This window comes from Brassica oleracea, chromosome C9 (genome assembly GCF_000695525.1).
Source record: "Brassica oleracea var. oleracea cultivar TO1000 chromosome C9, BOL, whole genome shotgun sequence".
NCBI lineage: Eukaryota > Viridiplantae > Streptophyta > Magnoliopsida > Brassicales > Brassicaceae > Brassica > Brassica oleracea.
Window position 1 is genome coordinate 16,777,037 of NC_027756.1, and position 22,321 is coordinate 16,799,357.

Genomic DNA, 22,321 nt, shown 5'->3' on the forward strand with positions numbered 1-22,321 from the left:
ATACTAATTGTCACTCATTTTATAGTTATTTCTACAAGTCTTCATATATTTGTTTTAAAGGTCCGATAAAAATAACAAGTTTAAAAGTAAAAAAACATATAACCAACATAATAAGAATAAAAAAAATTATTACTTAATACACACAACTTACAAAACTAAACTGGTGAAAAAATATCCAGAAACAAAAGATACTCTCAACAACCTTAATATAATTTATGTAATCTCAACAGTACAAGTAACAAATTAAAAAGACAAACAAACAATAAGTCTCAGTGACACAGCAAGCAACAACACGAACTATATCAATCACATTACTAACACAGTTTAGTCCTTCATGAGTGGAGAACAGTGCATACACAGTACATCATCACAACTCTAACCCTATAACAATAAAAAACTTAAAAAACAATGATCAACCCAAAACACAAAATTCACAGCTACAATAACCCTAACAAATATTGAAATGAAACAAAAAATATGTTTACAACACTGCGCTTGCGCGTAGGCAATGCCACTAGTGAATTAAAAGGTTTTCCTGAGGCCATATGCTTTAAAATGTTTCTTGGCAGGCTGTCAAGTGGTTCAGGCTGTGATAGTTCGGGTAATCTCAAAAAATGGTGTTCTACTAATTAAGCCAAAAATAAAACTTTTAGATAAATAGAGATCTTTCTTTCATGATATAAAATAAACTAACCTAGATTTCAATCATGACTATCTATAAGAGGGATTCTGAAACTCTATAAAAGTAGATCAACCATTACTCACTTCGACTAAGAGATAAGCAGAATCATGGTTTATACAATACTACGTTGTAATCCTACTATTAAAATCAATAAAATACTATCTTGATCTCTTTTCCTGCTTTACTTTTGTTTTAGTAGTGTTATGAATAACTCTATTTTATTTTACCCCAATAGATATGATGGTTTTTTTCCTATGAATGTGAATTCACAACCAAATCTGTTTGCCCGGTGGTACTATAGCCAGACTTTTTAACAATGAAATCAGAAATACTATCACTGCAAAAGGACATTTAGGAAACAATTTAAATCTCTTATGTTGCTTTGGATTACTTATAATCAATCTCTAGAGTATCTTCACTCTTTTCTTACCCTCCTTGTTTTTACACTCTTTTTATTTGGCTTGGTAGAGCAGTTTTAGATTTCAAATTGTAAATCTCTATTTCATTAACAATTATGATGTTGTGGAGATGTATGGTAGTTGCATGCTTAGGCTCTATCGAGATGAACATGATTGATCTTTTTTTTTTTGTAAAAAAAGGTTAAACCCAGATCTATTAAAGATAAAGACCTAATCCACAGATGAGAAATGCAACCCACAGATGGATCCTCTCCCAGATATTCAAATGAGCTGTAAGCATGAGTCATATCCGCGTTGCCACATGTGGAGCTAATAATTTTGCAATAGAAGAGAGCCGATCCCTAGACCAACGGGTCAAGTCACCACGATGTGGTTTGAACATGATTGATCTTTCATGGAGATAAACTTGATTAAGCAAAACCCTTTATGAAAGATGTAATGTGTTTGGCACCTTAACTATTATTATAATCCCGTCTTCGTTTGTTTAGATTGTGGGGAAAATCTGTCTGGCGATCGATCATGTGATGATAATTCGGGATGGGAACTGTAGTCAGTATTAATAATGGTCATTATCAACAGGAAACCTTATTTATAGGTGGGAATTTACTAATGTTAAAAAACACAAATATAGAGGCCCGGCCCAACTTTAAAATGTATTAATAGGAAGAGTCCATATTAAGCCGAAGACTTGGCCCTATATTCGCGAATGCGTCATTTTAGATTTCTAAACATGTCTCTCTAGATTCTTCTTGACCAATCACGCTCTCAAAATCAAAATCTCCCAAGGATCTCTCTTTGCTTTTCACTGGAAAATTGTTTCGCGGACTTCTTCTTCCTCGCTCGCTCTGACTTGCAGATTCCCAGGTTCTTCTCTTGACTTTGGATTTAGGTCTTCGTTGTTTGATCTCGTGTATTGTTGATTTTGAGATAACCCTAGGAGTTTTTTTCTAGATCTTTATTTTGTGTTGCTAGCCTCCTTTTCGGTTTTGATTTGATGAAAGCTGGCAACTTTGTGTGCTTCCAGATACTATTAGGGTTCATGGGAGATCAAGCCACTAATCAGTGCTCCAGTAGCAACAATGCATCGGTAGAATCAACCCTTGAGCTGAACATCAAGACGCTTGACTCACAGACATATACTTTCAAAGCTGACAAGAATGTGAGAAATCTATCTTCTTTTTATATGTTTTTTGTTTTATTATAAGTTTTTTAAGCATAGAGTGTGATTATATATATATCTTATACTATTTGGACTTTTCAGGAAACTGTTTCTGTTTTCAAAGAGAAAATAGCTAGTGAGACTGGGGTTCCTGTTGCTCAGCAGAGGCTCATTTTCCGGGGACGAGTTTTAAAAGATGATCACCCTCTCTCCGAGTATCGTATCCTTTGTGCAGAATTTTTATTATACTGCAGTTGTTGTATATACCATGCATCCCTTGGGGGATTTTCATATAGGCATGTGAAAGAAAGGTTCTCCTTTTATGGATAAGTGTTGGAAGTATTGCCTAATAATACCTTTTAAGCCTGCATTCAGACTGTCAAATTTTGTATTATTAGGGATCATTCTACGACAGTGTGCTCATGAAATACCTTGTAATTTGCTCTGCAGACGAAGCTGTATTTAGTTTTGTGTCGGTCCTTTCCTTCCATCACTTGATTACTTCAGTATAGTTTAACTTGACATCATCTTAGATTTGGAAAATGGGCATACCTTGCACTTGATTGTGAGGCAGCCAGCTGAATCAATGCCATCATCTGGTACCCCTTCAGAAGGGGCAGCTGCAAATGATGGTAATTGTATATGTCAACACAACCTATATTTGGTGTTTCTTAAAAGTAATTTCAACTTCTTGTCTCATTAACAGGAAATGGTTCAAATGGTGGACCATCTCGAGGTCGTGGACACATCTCCCACAGCGTAGTCCTTGGGACTTTTAATCCTGCAGATCACACTGAAGGCTTTGGTCCAGATATCAGCCGGGTAATCCTTAAGCATTTATGATATTAGGTGTCTCTTGGGGTGTATATTAATTTGGGAAAGACGTAGCTGATCCGCTTTTACTTTTACTTAAGTTATCGGATCAGTTCTAAATGCTGACCCGCTTTTGCTTTTGTGTTACTTAGGTTATTGGAGCAGTTTTAAATTCTTTTGGAGTTGGTGGGCAGAACCTTCCAAATAGCAGTATTAATGTCACGCAGCCGTCTATGCCCGTGAGTTGCTTTTCTTTACTCTACATTAAAATGTAGTTTTAATGAGTGCCTTTTCTGCCATTTTGTTCTATTTTCTACATTATTTAATCGTTATTGGGGTGAAGACTTCTGGGAAATTTAGTTACCCTAATGATTATTGAGAATCAGGTGGTGTCACAGTCCGGTGTGTTATCTTTCATTTTATGTTGTTAATATTATCATCCACAATTTCATGTTTCTAAACACAGTGTTTCTTTCCTATAGTCCAATTTGTCTGGCCATCCTCCGCCTGGAAATGCATCAGGTGGAACGCCTGCCACCGGTGGTCAAAGCCAAGCGGCGGGACAGTCACAGCCTAGGCCAGCATTTACTAGTGCAGCATTTCGAGCATCTATGCCTCATGTGGTTCAGATTCCTATTACAGCAGCTACAACGATTCCCATTCCTTCATTTCAGACGGTACTTACAGTCATGTAGTAATTTGATCTCGAGTCTAGAGCTTTAATCTTGTTATTTGACGATCGAACTCTCTAACTATGCAGCCTATCCCGGATTCGTTAGACACTCTTATGGAGTTCATTAATCGGATGGAACAAGCACTATCACGAAACGGTATTGATCTGATTTTTACTGTTATGTTGAATAGAAACACATCAACAAGTTAATTGGATTTTCCTCCAGGCTATCAGCCAGATACCTCCTCTGCTACATCAGAAGGTCGGCCCAGGGAAGAGTTGCCTAGAAATAGACAAGGCCCATCAACGCCTGAAGCACTGGCTATTGTCCTGAGGAGTTCACAGCGTCTACTAAGTGGTCTAGCCGTCTCTTCGTTATCGGTAAACACCTTCTTGATACAGATTATTAATTGGTTCCAGTCTTCCTCCGTAGATTAAATGCCATTGTTCTGGCTTTCAGTATCGGGCATGTAACAATATTATTTGCAACAAAATTGTTGTAGCATATTGCAGGACGTCTAGAGCAGGATGGATCCTCTCCAGATCCTGCCCTCAGGGGACAAATCCAGACAGAGGCAGTGCAGGTAGGTCTTGCTATGCAACATTTAGGGGCCCTCCTTCTGGAGCTTGGGCGGACACTTCTGACACTGAGAATGGGACAGTCTCAGGTGCGTTTTGGGTCATTTCCTTTTGCGACTGTTCTTCTTTTCTTGTCTTTCGGCTCACAAACAGTGTGATCCACAGGAATTATCCTATGTGAACTCTGGCCCTGCTGTATACATATCTCCTTCAGGACCGAATCCTATTATGGTTCAGGTAAGCGTCTTATTTTCTAAACCTATTTTATACTTTTAAGTACATTTTTTCCTGTTTGTTGCAGCCTTTTCCGCATCAAACCAGCCCGCTCTTTACTGGTGCGGCTGGCTCATCAAATCCAGTAACCGGACAAGGTGGTTTAGGAACTTCCTCAAGGCAGATTAACATTCACATACATGCTGGTGGGTGAAGTTCACATTCTTTTCATTGGACCCAGCTTCATAATTCTTCTCCAACAACTATCATTCTTAATTACAGGGTCGTCAGCTTCACCTACGATGTCGTCAGTTGGAAACCATCAAAGCAGTGGAGAGCAAGGAGAACATAACAGCAATACAAGTTCAGTACGGGTACTTCCAACGAGAAACTTCACTGCTGCTTCTGCTCCTGCTCCATCACATTTTACCAACTTCACTGCTGCTACTGCTCCTGCTCCATCACATTTTACCGGTGAGAATGTGTCTGCCGAGATTCAATCTGGTGCTTCTAGTGCTGTGACTGAGCAGGCTACCAACACTGTGGCTACTTCCACACCGGAGGAAAGTAGCCCATTGCGTGACTTACCATCTGAGAGGAGTGACTCTATTGTATGTCTTTCCTGCAATCTGATTACTATTTATTTCCTGTTCACGACGTCTCTGCCTAGCACTAATCTACAGTTTTTCAACCAGGGTCAACGCGATAAAGAACATTGTGAAGATTCAGGGCATCCAGAGGTAGATACTATCAGTGATGCCAAATTAACTAAGAAGGCTACTCCAGAAGTCGTGACCCCACTTGGATTGGGGCTCGGGGGTTTGGACCGTAAGGTAATGAACTAGTTTTGTTGTCATTGCATCGCCCATCGACAAGCAATGTTGGTGGTTTTTGGTTCCAAAAGCTTACAGTCATTCTATGTTTTTTTTTTTGTGGTTAAAAGAAACGAAGCAAGCAGCTTAAGACATTAGGTAAGAATGAAGATGGCGGGACTTCTGCTTCGGTTGAAGGTGTGCAACAGGGCAGTGGGACCAGTAGTCAACAACAGCTTTTGCAATCTCTCTTTTCTGGTAGCTCACGTGGGCGAGGTTCAGATGATGGTGTAGATGTCTCGAGTGCAATGTCTCAGGTGTTGGAGAGCCCTGTTTTGGATGGATTGCTAGGAGGGGTATCTCGACAAGCTGGTGTTGATTCACCAAATATGCTGAGGAATATGTTGCAGCAGTTTACCCAGAACCCACAGATCATGAACACAGTCCAGCAAATTGCTCAACAGGTGGATGGTCAAGAGATAGAGAATATGATGTCAGGCGGAGCTAATAGCGAAGGAGGTGGTGGCTTTGATCTCTCTAGAATGGTCCAGCAAATGATGCCTCTAGTCTCACGTGCTTTTAGCCAAGGAGGACCATCACTTGAATCGGCATTAGAACAGGCTGATGTTCATCAACCTTTACAGGTATTACATCTATTTAATGCTCTAGACACAATAACCTCAAGAAACAGCAATTGTTCTTGATCTATCCCTTTTTGTTTTTGTCCACTCAGGCAAATGTTCAACCCATGATGCAGATGATTGAGCACTCTGATCCACCAGAAGATGTCTTCCGTGCAATGGTTGAAAATGCTGCGATGAGTCAAGAAGACCTTGCAGACGTGCTCTGCAGTGATGAAGCTCTTGCTCATGTAAGCATTAAAGAGACTAGTTTGCTTGTTAGATAAGATAAATTCACCTTTAACTAACTTGTTTATTGGGGATTTGCAGGAATACGCGGAGTTGCTAAGGCGTGATCTGGAAGGCCGGCTACAAGATAATCATGGTCCATAAGCTACTTTGCAAAATTTGGTTGTCGAATTTATTTGTTTGAAGGTTCTCTGTTTACTTTGCTAAGATCCCCCACTTTGTATGAAAAAAATTAGGGTTTGGGGATAGTTTTCTAAGCTGGAGATAATCGACAGTAATTTATGTGGTCTCTGAAGGACCTATTCAATTTGATATTTCCATCGTTGAACACTTTAGTTGCTCCACTAACTGGCAATTTTGGTTCTACACTGTCCATTATTCGAGAGATTTGATTAGCTGCAAGGGTGTCAAAAAGGGTAAACCAACCCTAAATGGTTTGAGGCTTCTATGGATTATGGTTGAAAACACAAGACTGATGTTCCATTTGTATGAAGTTTGTTACGGAATTTGACCAAAAACTGGAGGTTTTTTTTTTTACATCAACTGGATTTTATTATGGTTAAAAAATGTTTTTAACAGTAAAAAATCATTTGAAAACTTTTGATGATTTTTTTAAGGTTGTTGAGCCATATGTCTAATGTCTCCATCAACTAGTTTATGCAAGCAATTCGATATTTTCTGTTTTTATGGAGTGTTAAATATTTTGTTAATTTGATAGTTCTCCTTCTCCCCATTGTGTTTGTTGTGATTTGAGGATAAGAGAAGAGATGAAAGTAACATAGGAATATGAAAAGAACAGAGATGGATGAGACCAGAGAAAAACAAAATTTGTTGGAGATGGGAGAAGAAACAAGTATGAAGTAAAATAGATTTAGAGTAAAATAGATTTAGAACCTGTGAGGCTCTTGATAACATTGAATAAAGGAAATCGATAATAATATTGATGAGTATATCTCTGGTTTTATATACAGAACATGGTGAATACCAAAAAAAAAACAAGTATATCATACACATTAAAGGGAGATATACGATACTGACGACAGCATAACTAGTAGGATATTAACGTGTAGTTGATATTACTTTCTATAAGCCAATAGTTCTATTCACAAATCTTCTTATTTTTAAACCAAAATATTAGGATGCAACGGTTAAACATAAAAAGGAAGAAACACTCGTCTGTAATTTCTATGTCAACATTTTTATCCAGTTATCATATATGAACAAGGCCTATTAACAAAGTATAACCAACAAATAAATAAAACAAAATGAAAAAAAAAAAGTGATTCACGTTTAGACAATTCCTCACCGTGGACCCGACACCTCCTGTGATGCCACGTAAGAAGCTGACTGCCTAGAGCCGCCACTATTAGAGCTCTCTCTCCGGTGAAAACCCATATTGTCACTCTCCCCATTTCCCCCTTCAAAAATAGAAGACTCCGCAAACCTCAACCCATAAAACCTCAAGAAGTTGAGCGACTCCATCCTCGGGTTCCCCACCGGTATGGTCCCCTCGAACATACCAACAACCGCCGCCATCGTGGGCCTCAGAGCCGGCTCCTCGTGAACACAACACAAAGCTATCCGAACCAACTTCGCAACCTCTTGGCTCGTCACCCGACCCTCTAGCCTCGGGTCCGCTAGCTCCATGTAACTCCCTTGTTCGTGCATATCCAAAGCGTACAAAGGAAAATAAACCAAACCAGAACTCGTGGTAGTAGTCGTGGAAGAGTTGTTGTTCCGATGATTCTCCTCCGCTGCGCTGTTGCTCCTTGACCGGAACAAGCAGTTTTTCCGACCACTCACTAGCTCTAACAACACCATCCCGTAGCTGTAAACGTCAGCTTTCTCGGAGATAGCCGTGTTTGTGATCCACTCGGGAGCTAAATAGCCTCGTGTGCCTCTCATGGTGGTGAACAAACTCGACTCCTCTTGGCTTAAAAGCTTCGACAACCCGAAATCAGATATCTTCGGCTGGAAATGATCGTGTAATAAAATGTTTTCGGGTTTCACGTCGCAGTGTATGATCTTCTGTTCGCATCCACTGTGTAGATAGGCCAGCCCACGCGCCGTTCCAAGCGCTATATCAAACCTTTCTTGCCACTCAAGCACTGGACCGTTCCCTCCGAACAAGGTCTTTTCTAACGACCCGTGGTTCATGTACTCGTAGACCAACAGTAACTGCCTACCGCGAGCGCAGAAGCCTCGGAGTTTCACTAGATTCGCGTGCCGGATATTGCCAATGACTGCTATCTCCGTGCAGAACTCTTGTCTACCGTTAAGCCCATGGTTCGTGATTTTCTTGACCGCGATTAGGGTTCGGTCCGGGAGGATTCCTTTGTAAACCGAACCGAACCCGCCTGATCCTATCTGCAACTTGAAATTCTCCGTCGCTTGTTCAAGCTCTTCGAATTCGAATTTCCGAGGTAAGCCAGGGATACGGAAAGATCCTAGATCTCCTGATCCGAACGAGCCCAGTCTAGTTGCTTGCTTCTCACGGATGCTGCTGTATCTCATTACCGCGCACCTTCTCCACCAGAGGAACCCCAATGCGATCACAAGGAAGAAACCAGAGCAAGGTAATAGCACAAGCGCGATCAAAGGAAAACTAGTTTTACCTCCAGGTGGTTGATGAGGAGCATTCGTTTTTTTTACCGACAACTTTACGTATCCGGTAAGATCATGATTGTCTTTTGAGTTCGTTACTAGAGAGAGAGACCCAAACGAATCCTTTACCAAATAGCAAGACCGAGACGTGTTCTCGTAGAAAACACCGAGGCACGAGCAATTCTTACTGCATAGATCATGACACGTAGATAACTCGATATCGTGTTCCACAGGATCTGTGAATCTAGTTGAGAAGTAAGACAGACCGTGACCGAGTTCGAAATACGAAACATTGCTTCCGTGGCAAGTAACAGGTAAACTCAACGATTGGTTAACCGGAACGCATGTATTCTTGCTCGCATCTAACCGCATCCCATCCACACACGAACAGCTCTCGTTTTCCGAATCATTATCAAGATTGCAAACCCTGAGCTTGCCGCACACTAACGGAACTTGACATGGATCCATAGGACCAGAGATCTCCGTGACCATACTCTTACCAGAGAATCTACTAACGATGAATTTACCAGACGGATCCATCTTCGCTACTCGAAAGTCGGAGGACGGCGGTAATGGCACGCGGATTACGGCCGTCGTCCCGTTCCTTCCCATCAGAGCCAATCCAGAAGTAGTGACGGTTAAAAACTCGACGGGGAAATTCGAATCGACGTTGGCTTGTGTATGCATCCTTAGCTTCCAGTAGTTCTGTCCTCTCCACTTCATAAACCCACCAGTTTCAACGACGAGGAATTTATAATCTCCCTGGGAGAGATTGTACAGCGAGACGGATCCCGACAAGAACATCCCAACGGGAAGTCTTTGTCCGAGAACGATCGTGTCCGTCGGGAATCTAAAGCTTTCCCAAAGAGAAGCGTTTAGACGATCGAGCAAAAGGAGATTTCCCGAGTCCATTAACCGAAGGGAGTAAACCGGAGAGGCTAAAACCGGCGTTGACCAAACCGGTGTTTGGTTTACACCGTCTTCGATAACGGAGATTCCTTGAGGGGAGAGGTTCATTTTCCCTGCCCTCGAAACGGGAGAGTCACGATTCGAAGACCAGATTGTGGAATCGGAGTCGACGTGGATGATTGAGAAGTAGAAATCGGAAGAGGAGTCGTCTCCGGGACTGAATAAACCGGCCTTGAAGATGGAGTTAGGGGAGAAGAGGAAAGCTCCTTTGGAGCTGTCGATGAATCTTAGGTTAGAAGCAGTGAAATTTGGATAGACGAATTCTCTGAAAGAGCCACATGAGACCGAGACAAAGAGAAGATACAGACAAAAGAACAACAACAGAAACACCGATCTCATTGGAGACTTGTTTGTTTTTCTTGGGTTCTTATTGTTTTTACATGAGAACTGGGATCATCGGAGATGAGTTCTTGTTCTGTTTAGTTCTGTTAAATCTCTTTTGTGTGTTTCAAGAAATGGTGTGTTTGACCAGAAAGTTGTCTCTCTCAGCAAAATTATTGGTGTTGCACCTTTTATTTGAGTAAATTCATTTATTATTATGTCGACTTTAGTTTATAACAAAAACAATGTCATCATTGACCTTTTCGCTCTGGTAAGTTACTTTCAAATTTGTTGCGGTTTTGTACGTATTCATCATCTTCAGAAAGAAAGCAAAACGGAAAAAGAACTCGAAATTTGTTTTACAAAAATATTTTTTTAGAAAAACTGAATATTGTATACACGTTCACCGAACAGGTGAACTCCAACTTCATCTTTGATTACTGAAAACCATGGTATTTAAAATAGCTCGAGAGTTAAAATAACGTGTTAGGCACAGACCCGGCTCTAAGAGAGTGCCAACTGTGCTTTTGGTAATGGGACCAAAGCGTTGTTCTGGTACCGACTATTGGACTGAGTTAGGTCCTTTAATCCTCCTCTTAGGTTCATCCGGGCCGAGGTCTCTTAGGATTCCTCTCTCAGCCAGAGTCTCTCAAGCTGTTCGTAACGGTCACTGGAACCTGCCTCCGGCGCGCTCTGAAAATGCTCTGACCCTTCAGATTATTCTATCTACTATGTCGGTTCCATCTGCAACTAGCACCGATGACGTGTATTTGTGGAGGCAAGGTACTGGTGGTTTTGACATGTATTTGTGGAGGCAAGGTACTGGTGGTTTTGGTCCATCTTTCTCATCGAGGGTTACTTGGGAGAGAATCCGTGTTCCTAACCCCCCAGTTGATTGGCACAAGGTGGTTTGGTTTAAGGACGAAGTTCCTTGGTATTCCTTTATCACTTGGACTGCTTTCCTTGGTAGATTACCAACCCGAGATCGTCTAATCTCTTGGGGACTTCAAGTTCCGCCAGGTTGTGTCCTTTGCTCCCTCGCTGATGAGTCTATTAGTCATTTATTCTTCGATTGTTCTTTTGCGGTTGCTACTTGGAGTCGTTTTTGTGGCAGGTACATGGCGTCTCCACCGGCATCACTAGCTGCAGTTGTTAGCTGATGTCAGAACCTTCAGGGCCCTCATGCTCCGCGCGCAGTAGCGGTTTTGAAGCTCCTCAATCAGGTCGTCATCTACTCCCTTTGGCGTGAGCGGAATGCTCGTATCTTCAAAGGCGTCTCGACATCTCAGGAAGCTACTTTCAGGGTGGTAGATCGCGCAATGCGTGATAGGCTCCTATCTGTGCCTAGGCCCGCAGCGTCTGCTCGCTATCCTTCTCCTCTTGAGCTTTATTTCTGCTTTATCTCCCCTTATAGTTAATGCTGCTATATTTCTCACTTGCTGTTGCTGTTGCTCTTGTGTTCTCTGCTCCTTTTCCTTTTCTTTTGTGTAATAAGTTGTCAACCACAACATGTAAAAAACTCAAAAAACTGGAACAAATCTTAACATTTAGACCAAAAAAAAAAACTTTGCTTTTGGACAAGCACTACAAGAAATAGTTCAATTTTTGACCTTCAATTTTGCTGGTAAGTGGTCAGAAACACTCTATACTGATCACTTTTTAACCACATAAACTCATCAAAAAAGCTCCATCACAAATTGACTATCGTCGGAAAGTGGTCATAAATTTTTGACTGCATTAAAAGGTCAAAAATGTCGTCAGAAAACAAACGTAAAAAAGGGTCAAAAATAATTATTCATTTTTTATAACTTTCTGACCACTCTTTTTATTGATTTTCTTATAATTTTGGCATATGAATTTTTGACTACTATTTAATAACATTTACCAGATTGTTAATTTAAAAAAAATAATTACATTATAAGTGAATTAGTAAAATTAATGGAAATTGAATAAAATTTATCTGAAACAAAAAATTGAAATTTAGCAACGTAAGAATACATATCTTAACTAACAAAGCTAAACCCGAAATGATTTAATCTTAATTCCATCATCATCATATAGAGGGCACTCATCATTTCCGCCATTATTTTGACTCCTTTGATCTTCTTAGTCTTGTCCTTCTCCATGGCCTTAATGAATCCGTACCTAATTTTATTTTGACATAAACGATAAGATAAATTAAATTGTCACACATAAAAAATATTTATCGTTCTTTTTGTGTAAAGCCTCCTAAACAATAATCTTCAAGCTTTCAGCTTTTCCAATTAAAAACTAAACCAATTAACATGAAGTTCAAAAGAAAAATAGTTAACAAAAACAAGAACTAGGCAACTATAATCTAGATTTGGATAAATATTAAGTTCGAATCTCTCTATAAATTTTAGTTTACAAAAAAAAAAATCTCTATATAAATTATGATGATATATAATTCTTTTACACCTAAAACATGGATCTAACCTTGCAAGGAACAGAAGAACAATGGTGGAAACAAGGCTGAGATGGACAGTGATAGCAGCAACATTAAATCTTCTCAAACGTAACCTGCAATGAAAGAAGGAGAGGTCGTGAGGATGGAGTAGATAGAAGAAAATATCAAAAAAGAAGAAATAGAAAAGGTATTCCAAGGAGGTCTAACTAAAAGAATGAAAAGAGGCAGAGGAGGAAGCTAAAGGATGAGAATGAGAAAACATGTTTGAGATCTAGGTTAAATTAAAGATATCGTCACAAAATGGTTAAAATGTGATTAAAAATTTTTTGACCATTTTCTGACTATATGTTTTGATTAAGAAATTCTAACCATTTTATGACCATTTTTCTTATCCATCATAAAATGGTAAAAATAAGGTCATAAACATTTTTGACCATTTTTGTTGGTGGAAAAGTGGTCAAATTTTTCTAACCACTTTTTGACACTATGGTTTGGTTAAAAAATGGTGACCATTTTTTTTTATTCATCACCAAATGGTCAAAAAAAGATCATAAATACTTTTGACCATTTATGTTGGTCAGAAATATGATCAAAATATGATATGTTTTCTTGTAGTGAAGGTCCTAATCTTTTTTTTTTCTAAATTTTCTTGAAGATTCAGGGTCCAAGATTTTAAGATGAAAAAAACTACTACTAGTATACAGAGTGGACAGAAGAAGATAAGAATGTTGAAATATGTATAGCATTCAGGAAGAAAAGCACAAAATCATTCGGGACGATTAGTTAGGAATAGGATGTAATAAGTGACTTTACTTTAATTTTTATCTACAATGATATAAAATATCAATATAAGATTTATGTAGTTTTTAAAGTTAAAGTTAAAAAAATAAAGAGATTTTTCTAGTAGTCTTGTTTTCTAATGCAAAAACATTGTTCTAGGAATATTTTTTATTCTTCATTTAATTTCTACAGTTATTTAGATATAGCTACATCATTTAAAATAAAAATTTGAGAAATTAGGACATATATACATGAAAATCTCCGAAATTAGGCAAATGTCATGTTACTGCTCCATTTTATTTTAATACCATTACACCCCTACGCCTTAACACGTTTATCCTATGTCTACGCTGTCTATGGTGTCAGAAGATATTACTAGACCATCCTATTTACACAAAATGTCTTGAAAGGTTTCGAAACCTCTTTAATTTATTTTAAATATTAAAAATTTAATGATGGGAAGGGAAAATGAAGTTTCATTTTCCGGAAGCTACGGCCTGTCCGTCTGTGGTGGTGCGAGAAAAATCTCTACAATGTTGTTTTGCATATTCAAGCTAGTCCACAACACCACTGAAAAATCTCTCCGAATCCTACGAGTTTTAAAAAAAGTTCGAGATTTGCTTTCTCGTCGCTGGGAGGCCCCTCTGGATGTCATTGCATGATTTCGCGCAAGTTGCAGGCCTTAATTGCAGCAAGATTATGAAGAAAAACATCCGAAGGAAGAAGAACCCCATCACGGAGAAGCCATATTGGGGGGGAATTAATTGCAGGAAGAATCCACCCGATGAACTCTTCTTCAAAGGTTAAATTCTCTCTCCATATGTTTTTACGATGTGACTCTTCCTCTTGTTAACATGTAAGTACCATGTAGACATTGATTTCAAGCTCTGTCATCTTGATTCCAAACGATGTGTGGCAAATCACCATTAAAAGTTCATTAAAGATAACATACGAGTTAGCAGTTTTGGACATACTTAGTCGTTACATTTTCTTTTCTGATTAGAACCCACAAAATATATAATGTTAACTAATACATATTTAGTTAGTTTCTACAAAATAAGTTAGCGTAACTGTTCGAAGCTACAAACATGTACCATGTGCTTACACATGTTTGGATAGTTGCTATAAATAGGCATCATGTGCTGCCATTATCATCTACATGTTAAGTTAGATGTTACAAAATATGTTGCGGCTAATGAATAATTGGTTGTTAAGATTTTATTAAATAGGTGTTGTTAGTTGATGTATTGTTTGTTGCTACTCTAAAAATGTTAAAGTTAACTAATATATGTTTTGTTAGATGTTACATTTTATGTGACTTTTAGTTCACACATATTTGGTCAGTGGCTTCAAAATATGGTGCATGTATGAAGAACTATAGGAAAGGACAAAGACGTTATAAGGATACTTCAAATTCTTGTCTCCTAGTTGTGATAATTAACATTTTATTTTCCATCTTACATATAATTCTTAGCCACCATCTATTTGTCAATTCTATGTGTTTAGATGACAGTATGATGTTCGTCAAAGATGACAAATATGAGAAGAAGGTGGGAGTCACGCCATCATAGTGACAAATAAGAACATCAAACACATCGCTTGGCTTTCGTTGGTCCCAAAGGTGGTGGTTAACTTGGAGGCATCTGGATAACATTTATGTTAGCTAACATTTTCTTAGTTACTTGTTTTATCTATGTGTAAGAAGATACTAATTCATGCTCATCTAAAATAAAAGACTCGATTTACGTTATATTATTAGCATATAATATTAATACTTAACAACTAACAATATATTTACTAACACACTTAGAGATTATATGCTTTGTATACAATCACTAACTCTCACACTTCTCTAGCCTCTCTAGTTTCATCGGATGTATAGTAATGCATAACCACTAATATTTGATTTAACAGTTAAGACGATTGTTAGCCGTTAATGTCATAAGTGTAACGAAATTGGGTTCATCCTTTGTCATGCCCTTGAGAAGAAATTACTGACATTTAACTTTAATTATAGACCAGTGACAAATTCGTCATCAACACATATACGTAAAAACTGTAGCCACTATTGATCTAATTAACAATTACGATCATGCGATAAGTATGAACAATGTAAACGATAAAATATAATGTAACAGATAACATGTTAATTATACATACGGAATATTATAACATGTAACTTTGTTGTTTTCGATCGTGTGATGAATACATTGGTTCACAAGATGTACATGAATCTCTTAAGCTCCATTGAAATCACAAAATATAAATGATCGTCTTTTCCAATTCGACAAGACTTCTACTGAAACTCTACGACGAGGATAGACGGTGCATGATGACGAGGATATATAGTTAACTTTCTTTGAAAATAGTAAAAAAAAATATTATTTGAGAAGAATTGTCAATACAAAAAGAAAAGATAGATGATAAATCTGTTACTGAAAATGTGAGCAAGAAAAACAAGATGGTGAGGATAAATAATGGAAAAGAGATGATGATGACTAAATTATTAAACAAATAGATTTTTGTGGTTGAGAATCACTTACTATTAAGAACAGATAATGACACATACCTAGTAGAAAGCTAGTCACCTATTTAGTAAGTGGAGTAAAAGGCAATATATAAATCTAGGATTGTACTTGTGCAGATTACACCGAATCAAAACATATGTGCCTTACGTGCCCAGACTATAGGGGTAAAAGGGAATGGGGGACGCAACTATCTACAGTTATGAAGGGTTCTTTTTGCTTTCGGGTACTTTCTTAATTTCACATCGATTTAGGTATATTAGTCCAATTGTCTCATTTTTTTTAAAGAATTTTTTTCAGAAAAATATATAAAATATCTATATAATTTTAATCATAGATATATAGTTCTAATATTATTTTGAAAAATGATTACTTTCAATATAATTAATATTTTGGCTGGACAATTAAAAGTGTATTGGTTTGTGCATTATGTGGATCATATTTTTGAATAAAAAAATGATTCGACCAGCCCACCCCAGGGGCTGGTTGATCCGCAAACCCATCACTAGTCCAACCAAGTCATTTGCCGTGATCATATCATGCATTAATGTGTAAGACATAAAACCAATGAGTTTTTCAACTCAGCTTTTTTGGATTCAATACTTTTCCAATTAGAGACAATCCATATTCCCAAATCACGCTTATCATCCGCTTGATCATGCAGTTGATCGGTTCATTATCATCAGTGATGATTCCTTTCCCTTATAATTTGCCATTGATGAGAGCATACGGAGGATCGTAGAGAGATATAAACATATCTCGCTTCTCAACCGTGCAACGAGATTATGGACAAACATAGGGTTGATCCAAACTGAAAAGAGAAAACGCAGACAAAGGTTTATCGAGCGCCTGGTCCTTTGATAAATAGTGTTTATCGTGATCCTGGGACTGTCCACAATGACAAGCAATAAGAATCAGAGCGTAACAGACATGATCAGAGAGTGAAATCACCAACCAAACAAACGCAAAAGAGCCGAGCCACCAGCAAGCAGATTGGATTCAAAGACGTGATGAGAAAGGTAGCTTACTACGAGAAAGAAGAGGACACACACTACACCATGAACGGAGAGAGACCAAGGCTGATCTTGACGTCAAAGTACGTATCGATCGAGATTGGAATCGTGGAGGTTTCGATTTGTAAGAGCCAATCGCTTGTCGCCTCAGAATCCTAATTTTTTTACCCTTAATTCGCTTCTGTTCATTTCTATTTTAAGTTATGTAGTGCAAATTCTTCTTTTTAATATATGAAAACGAGTTAAAAAAAAAAGAATTTAGTGATATATATGTGTATATATATATATATGCGTAATATTTTATTTACAAAATTGATGTTGCGAATTAGGGCTATTCAATATGGTAAAACCGAACTGTACCGAACCGAACCGAAATAGACAATATGGTTTGGTTTTGGTATATACCATATAAACCGAATAGGTATAATTTTATAAAAACCGTTGGATTTGGATATGGTTTGTTATATAACCGATTAAACCGAATAAACCAAACAAAACCGATTAAAAGTAGAAACATGTAATTAAATATGTATCTATTTATAACAATACATGAAAATCTATTTGTTACATAAGTTAAATTTGTGTTAATAACTATTACCATAATTTTATAGTAATAAAGATCCTTAATTTGTACAACACTTGAACTATAATTAAATAACAATTAATCGCAATTCAAACATCTTATTTTCTAAATCTTCTTTTGATCTTTTTGCTTTATTTTAGTCTTCACTAAATTAATATGAAGATTATAAATTTGATGGACAATAATTAATGAAAAAATTTCACAACTTTTTTCTTATCTGTAAACATACAGAGTTTCGTGTTCAATTGAAAAAACATGATTTTAATGAACACTAAATATGAAAGTGGAAAAACTTTTCTTTCGTGTTTCTGTTTTGTTTCATATTTTTATTTTCAAAATTTCAAACTTTGATTTTAGTTATAGATTTGATTATTTTATTTGATGGTAGAAGCATTTTTATTTTTTTGTTCATTTATTTGAACATGTAATATATTTTTAATAAATGACTGTGTTGACAATATGACTCTGAAATTCATATAATATGATCTCAAACTAAATAATTATGTTTTTTGGTATAAACCGAATAAACCGAAAACCGACGGTATATAAACCGAACCGAACCGAAGTAAATATGGATTTAGAATGGTAGTTATATTTTACTAACCGAAATACCGAAAATCGAAAAAAACCGAACCTAAACCAAACCGATATCCGGATTGAACACCCCTATTGCGAATAGATTTGTGCCATTTTCCACATAGAGAGAAGTCCAAGTTTTTATGATCGTTTGATAAAAAAAAAACAAAGATTAGCGAAGAAAAGTAGGATTAAAAAAAAAAGAAAGAAAAAAAGGGCAAAGAGACGACAGAAGCAGATCTCCGACTGATTTAGATCCAATTCTATGTTTCACACAAAGAGAAGAGATGAGATGACGTGAAAGAAGCAAAACTGGTTCGTTTCTTACCACCGATTCTATCTGTCGAACCGGCCATGCGTCTGCAACCTCCTCCTCTAATAATATGTTACGCCATCTTATCCTTCCTCCAACCATTTCTGTTGCTCGTTCTCGCCCAAACTAACCCTTCCGTTACTCCAATCAACTGGGATCTCTACCACTCCAGGTTAATTCCCTTCTCTTTTTTTTTTTTTTTTTTTTTTTTTTTCTAGAATTGGTTTTAGGTCATATGAATCAATCATCAAGAACAAGACACAGTTCAGGATTTTAGGTTCCTAAGTACACCATATTAGTCAAATTCACTCGTTGATTGTTTGATCACTGCAGTGATGATTTAGTGGAGCAAATACACTCTTTGGTACATCGGCATCCTGATAAGCTTTCAGTTAGTCCCATTTTTTGAACCCTCTTTTGTGTTCTCGCACAAATGCCTAAAAATAAAATAAAAAACATTTGTTTTCACACAGATTGAGACGTTTAAATCTGGAAACAAGGGCTACAATGCCGAGGTCAACGTGGTTACTTACTGTCGGGGCGGAAGACAGAGTGATGATAGATCAAACTTTAGAATCCTTCTTGTAAGTTCCCTTTTCATGTACCAAAGTTTTAGTCTTTCCATTAGGTGAAGAAAGTTTCTTCATAAATACATGTTTTGGTGACAGATGATAAATTTTTCTTCCAGACTTTTGGGCAGCATGGGAGAGAGCTTATCACCTCTGAACTCGCCTTTCGGATTTTGTCCATTCTCAGCGAAGAACAGTTCTTACCAAACATTAATGGAGGGGCAACCCTCAACAACACCCTCCTGGACAAGCTTGTCATTAAGGTATAGCAACAATCTCACTTTTTTATCTCTTGAGATAGATTCATTAACTGACAATTATATCTTTTCTTTCTTTTGGAAAAAGCTGGTTCCTATAGAAAACTTTAATGGGCGTAAACGCGTTGAAGCTGGTGATCTTTGTGAACGCAGAAATGGTTAGTAACCCATCTTTTTTTGTCTCTTCGATAATATGCGTTTGTTTAGAATTTTCATCGTTTGTAAAACCACAGGAAGAGGAGTTGACTTGAATCGAAATTGGGGCGTTGACTGGGGCAAGAAGGAAAAAGTACTTTCTTCTCTTCATTCCCTTTCCTTCAAGATCCCTCCCTTGTTAATGCGTTATGGTCCGTTTTTTACCAGGACTATGATCCATATGAAGAGAATCCTGGAACTGCTCCGTTTAGTGAGCCCGAAACTCAAATAATGCGCAAGCTAGCTTTATCATTTGATCCTCACATATGGATTAACGTCCATTCTGGAATGGAGGTGTGCTGTTTTCTCCTGAAACTTTATAACGAGAACCTCTTCTTAGTCTGAGTCTGATTTCTCATGGGTTTTTTTTTTCAGGCTCTATTTATGCCATATGACCACAAAAACACAACCCCGGAAGGATTGCCTTCCCAGAAGATGAGGTCCTTGCTTGAAAAAGTGGATAAACTTCATTGCCAAAACCGTTGCATGATTGGATCTGGCGGAGGCTCTGTTGGGTTTGTCTCTTCCTCGATGAATATTGAGACTCGTTATGAGTATCCTATTTTTGATGTATATTTGATCTTCTTTGCTTGACTCTAGGTACCTGGCACATGGTACAGCTACAGATTATATCTATGACGTTGTAAGGACACCAATGGCTTTCACCTTTGAGGTTTGTATGCCAGAATATATATATCTCTGCTACCAGACACTTTCATGGAAACCTGTTTTTATAACTGTTACTATCACTATCAGATATATGGAGACAACCAGACTTCTTCAAGAGATTGCTTTAAAATGTTCAACCCTGTTGATCTACCCACTTTCAAGGTACTATCGTTTTCAATTGTAACATGATTGTTTACACCACAAAAAAGGAGAAAACTAACAAATTTGCATGCTGCTATTACTCAGACACTTCTCAACGACTGGTCTGCTGCCTTCTTCACAATTTTCAAAATGGGACCGTTTCATTTAGACCAAAACAGTACCAAGGCTGCAGAGAAATGGGTGTCCATAGATGAGTATTTGGACGGTTACTTGGTGGAAAGGAAGAACAGATATGGGAAGAATATGGAAGTGATCGATGTCGGAATGCAGGAGATTAAGACTTACTTCAGGCTCTTCTTGTTGTCCTCGGTACTTCTGATGTTCATGTTCTGTTCCAGAATCGCCAAGAGCAAGTATGGTAGAAACTCCATACCTGTTGTCATGCAATGAAACTATTAGAGAGGAAAGTCTCTCTCACCCAGTTTATTAACCCTTGTAAGTTAGTAATTTTTTTTGTTTTGTTTGCAAAACTTGTATTTCTAATTTATTTGCTCCAGTTTTAGGAATGGTGTGTGACATAATTTTTTGGATTTGAGATTTGATTAAAGGTGATACGGTTTAGAATTTTTAGCGTATTCCTAACTAATTTGATCTGCAAAACATATAATATTTGTACGGTTTGAGTCTTCACAGACAGAGAGAATGTGAGGAAACCCTTTGCTCTTGTGGTGTGGTATGACCTGAGCTTGTGAAACATAAACGTTGGCATTGTTATTCTATGAGGCTCTTAACAAAATCTAAAGTTTATTAAAATTTATAAAAATATATTTAAAATTAAGTAATAAGAGACATATTTAAAATAAATAATTATTAAATACAAGATAATACAAAATTCATTTTATTTTTATATGTTAACTACATCTGTTTGAAAAAAATCCCATAAATGTACTTTTTGTAGTTTTGTTTATTTTGATATGGTTTAACTATTTCATTTTATTTTATTTTAATTTAAGTAGAGTGAAAATTACATTATAAATAAAATTTTATATTATATTGTTATTAATATATATATATATATATATATATATATTTATTTTAAATATGTCTCTATTACTTAATTTAAATATGTTTTTATTTAAATATATAAATTTTAGATTTTTGTTTGTTTTAGTTAAAATATGTTAATCTGGTAAAAATCAATATGTTAATTAACCTAATGAACCAACAAACTTGAATAAAATTTTAATCAATTAACTACTAACAATTTTTTATCTGATTAGTATTGTTTTAGTTTTGCATTTGTCAATGTACTCTTACTATTAATTTTAACAATGTATGTTTATTTATATATATTCTTATACAAATATGATATATAAGTTGATGCAAAAATATATATTGGTATTTTATTTAATTTACGTTTTACTAATGTGATATATTGTTTACTTGATGATGATATATATGAGTTATTAGCTATTAATATATTTCAAAAGTCTTACCAAAAATAAATAATTATATAGAAAAATATTTTAATGATGATATAAGAGTTATTAATCATTACATTATTTAAAAAAACATTGTTGATATCTTGCTTATTTACATTGTTTTGAGGGAAATTGCCAAAAATACAATTTTCAAAGTACTACTTTTCATGTTTACACTAACCACTTTTACCATCTTCTTTAATGAAGGGTAAAAGACATTTATAACCTTTTGATTACTTTTCACGAAAAAAACATATGGTTAACTAATCTAAACTTAAAACATCAACTCTAAACACTAAATCATCAACTCTAAACCCTAAACCATGAAACATCAACTCTAAACCCTAAACCTCGAAACATCAACTCTAAACCCTAAACCTCGAAACATCAACTCTAAACCCTAAACCTCGAAACATCAACTCTAAACCCTAAACCTCGAAACATCAACTCTAAACCCTAAACCTCGAAACATCAACTCTAAACCCTAAACCTCGAAACATCAACTCTAAACCCTAAACCTCGAAACATCAACTCTAAACCCTAAACCTCGAAACATCAACTCTAAACCCTAAACCTAAACCCTAAACCCTAAACCTTATATTTTTCTGAAATTTGAAACCTAAACCCTAAACCTTCAAATCTAAACCCTAAAACATCAACTCCAAACCTAAAACGTAAACCCTAAACCCTAAATCTTCAAATCTAAACCGTAAAACA

At 36.7% G+C, this 22,321-nt stretch overlaps 3 protein-coding genes across 8 annotated transcripts; 2 read left to right on the forward strand and 1 right to left on the reverse strand.

Annotated features, from left to right (window-relative positions):
• Positions 1 to 1,803: 1,803 nt before the first annotated feature.
• LOC106318598 (large proline-rich protein bag6-B) lies at positions 1,804 to 6,614 on the forward strand. Of its 6 annotated transcripts, none has more exons than XM_013756642.1 (18): positions 1,804 to 1,965; positions 2,126 to 2,260; positions 2,363 to 2,480; positions 2,794 to 2,892; positions 2,967 to 3,082; positions 3,226 to 3,312; positions 3,556 to 3,750; positions 3,834 to 3,903; positions 3,973 to 4,127; positions 4,250 to 4,414; positions 4,491 to 4,562; positions 4,627 to 4,744; positions 4,821 to 4,949; positions 4,986 to 5,149; positions 5,222 to 5,371; positions 5,482 to 5,994; positions 6,084 to 6,221; positions 6,301 to 6,541. In XM_013756642.1, the coding sequence occupies exons 2-18, from the start codon at positions 2,141 to 2,143 to the stop codon at positions 6,361 to 6,363; spliced, it is 2,472 nt and encodes an 823-aa protein (XP_013612096.1). In that variant the 5' UTR covers positions 1,804 to 1,965; positions 2,126 to 2,140; the 3' UTR covers positions 6,364 to 6,541. The 6 variants fall into 6 exon arrangements, with proteins under 6 accessions (XP_013612096.1, XP_013612097.1, XP_013612092.1 ...); XM_013756643.1 differs by having other exon boundaries at positions 5,234 to 5,371; XM_013756638.1 differs by having other exon boundaries at positions 4,821 to 5,149; positions 6,301 to 6,614.
• A 782-nt stretch (positions 6,615 to 7,396) lies between these two features.
• LOC106317606 (G-type lectin S-receptor-like serine/threonine-protein kinase At5g35370) lies at positions 7,397 to 10,291 on the reverse strand. The gene has a single exon (XM_013755391.1). It carries the CDS (start codon positions 10,129 to 10,131, stop codon positions 7,522 to 7,524), a length of 2,610 nt encoding a protein of 869 aa, XP_013610845.1. The 5' UTR covers positions 10,132 to 10,291; the 3' UTR covers positions 7,397 to 7,521.
• A 7,870-nt stretch (positions 10,292 to 18,161) lies between these two features.
• On the forward strand, positions 18,162 to 20,845 carry LOC106313454 (carboxypeptidase T). Its single transcript, XM_013751258.1, has 11 exons — positions 18,162 to 18,503; positions 18,665 to 18,722; positions 18,805 to 18,915; positions 19,020 to 19,163; positions 19,246 to 19,315; positions 19,391 to 19,446; positions 19,521 to 19,646; positions 19,728 to 19,867; positions 19,953 to 20,025; positions 20,109 to 20,183; positions 20,268 to 20,845. Exons 1-11 carry the CDS (start codon positions 18,373 to 18,375, stop codon positions 20,571 to 20,573), a joined length of 1,290 nt encoding a protein of 429 aa, XP_013606712.1. The 5' UTR covers positions 18,162 to 18,372; the 3' UTR covers positions 20,574 to 20,845.
• The last annotated feature ends 1,476 nt before the right edge of the window (positions 20,846 to 22,321 follow it).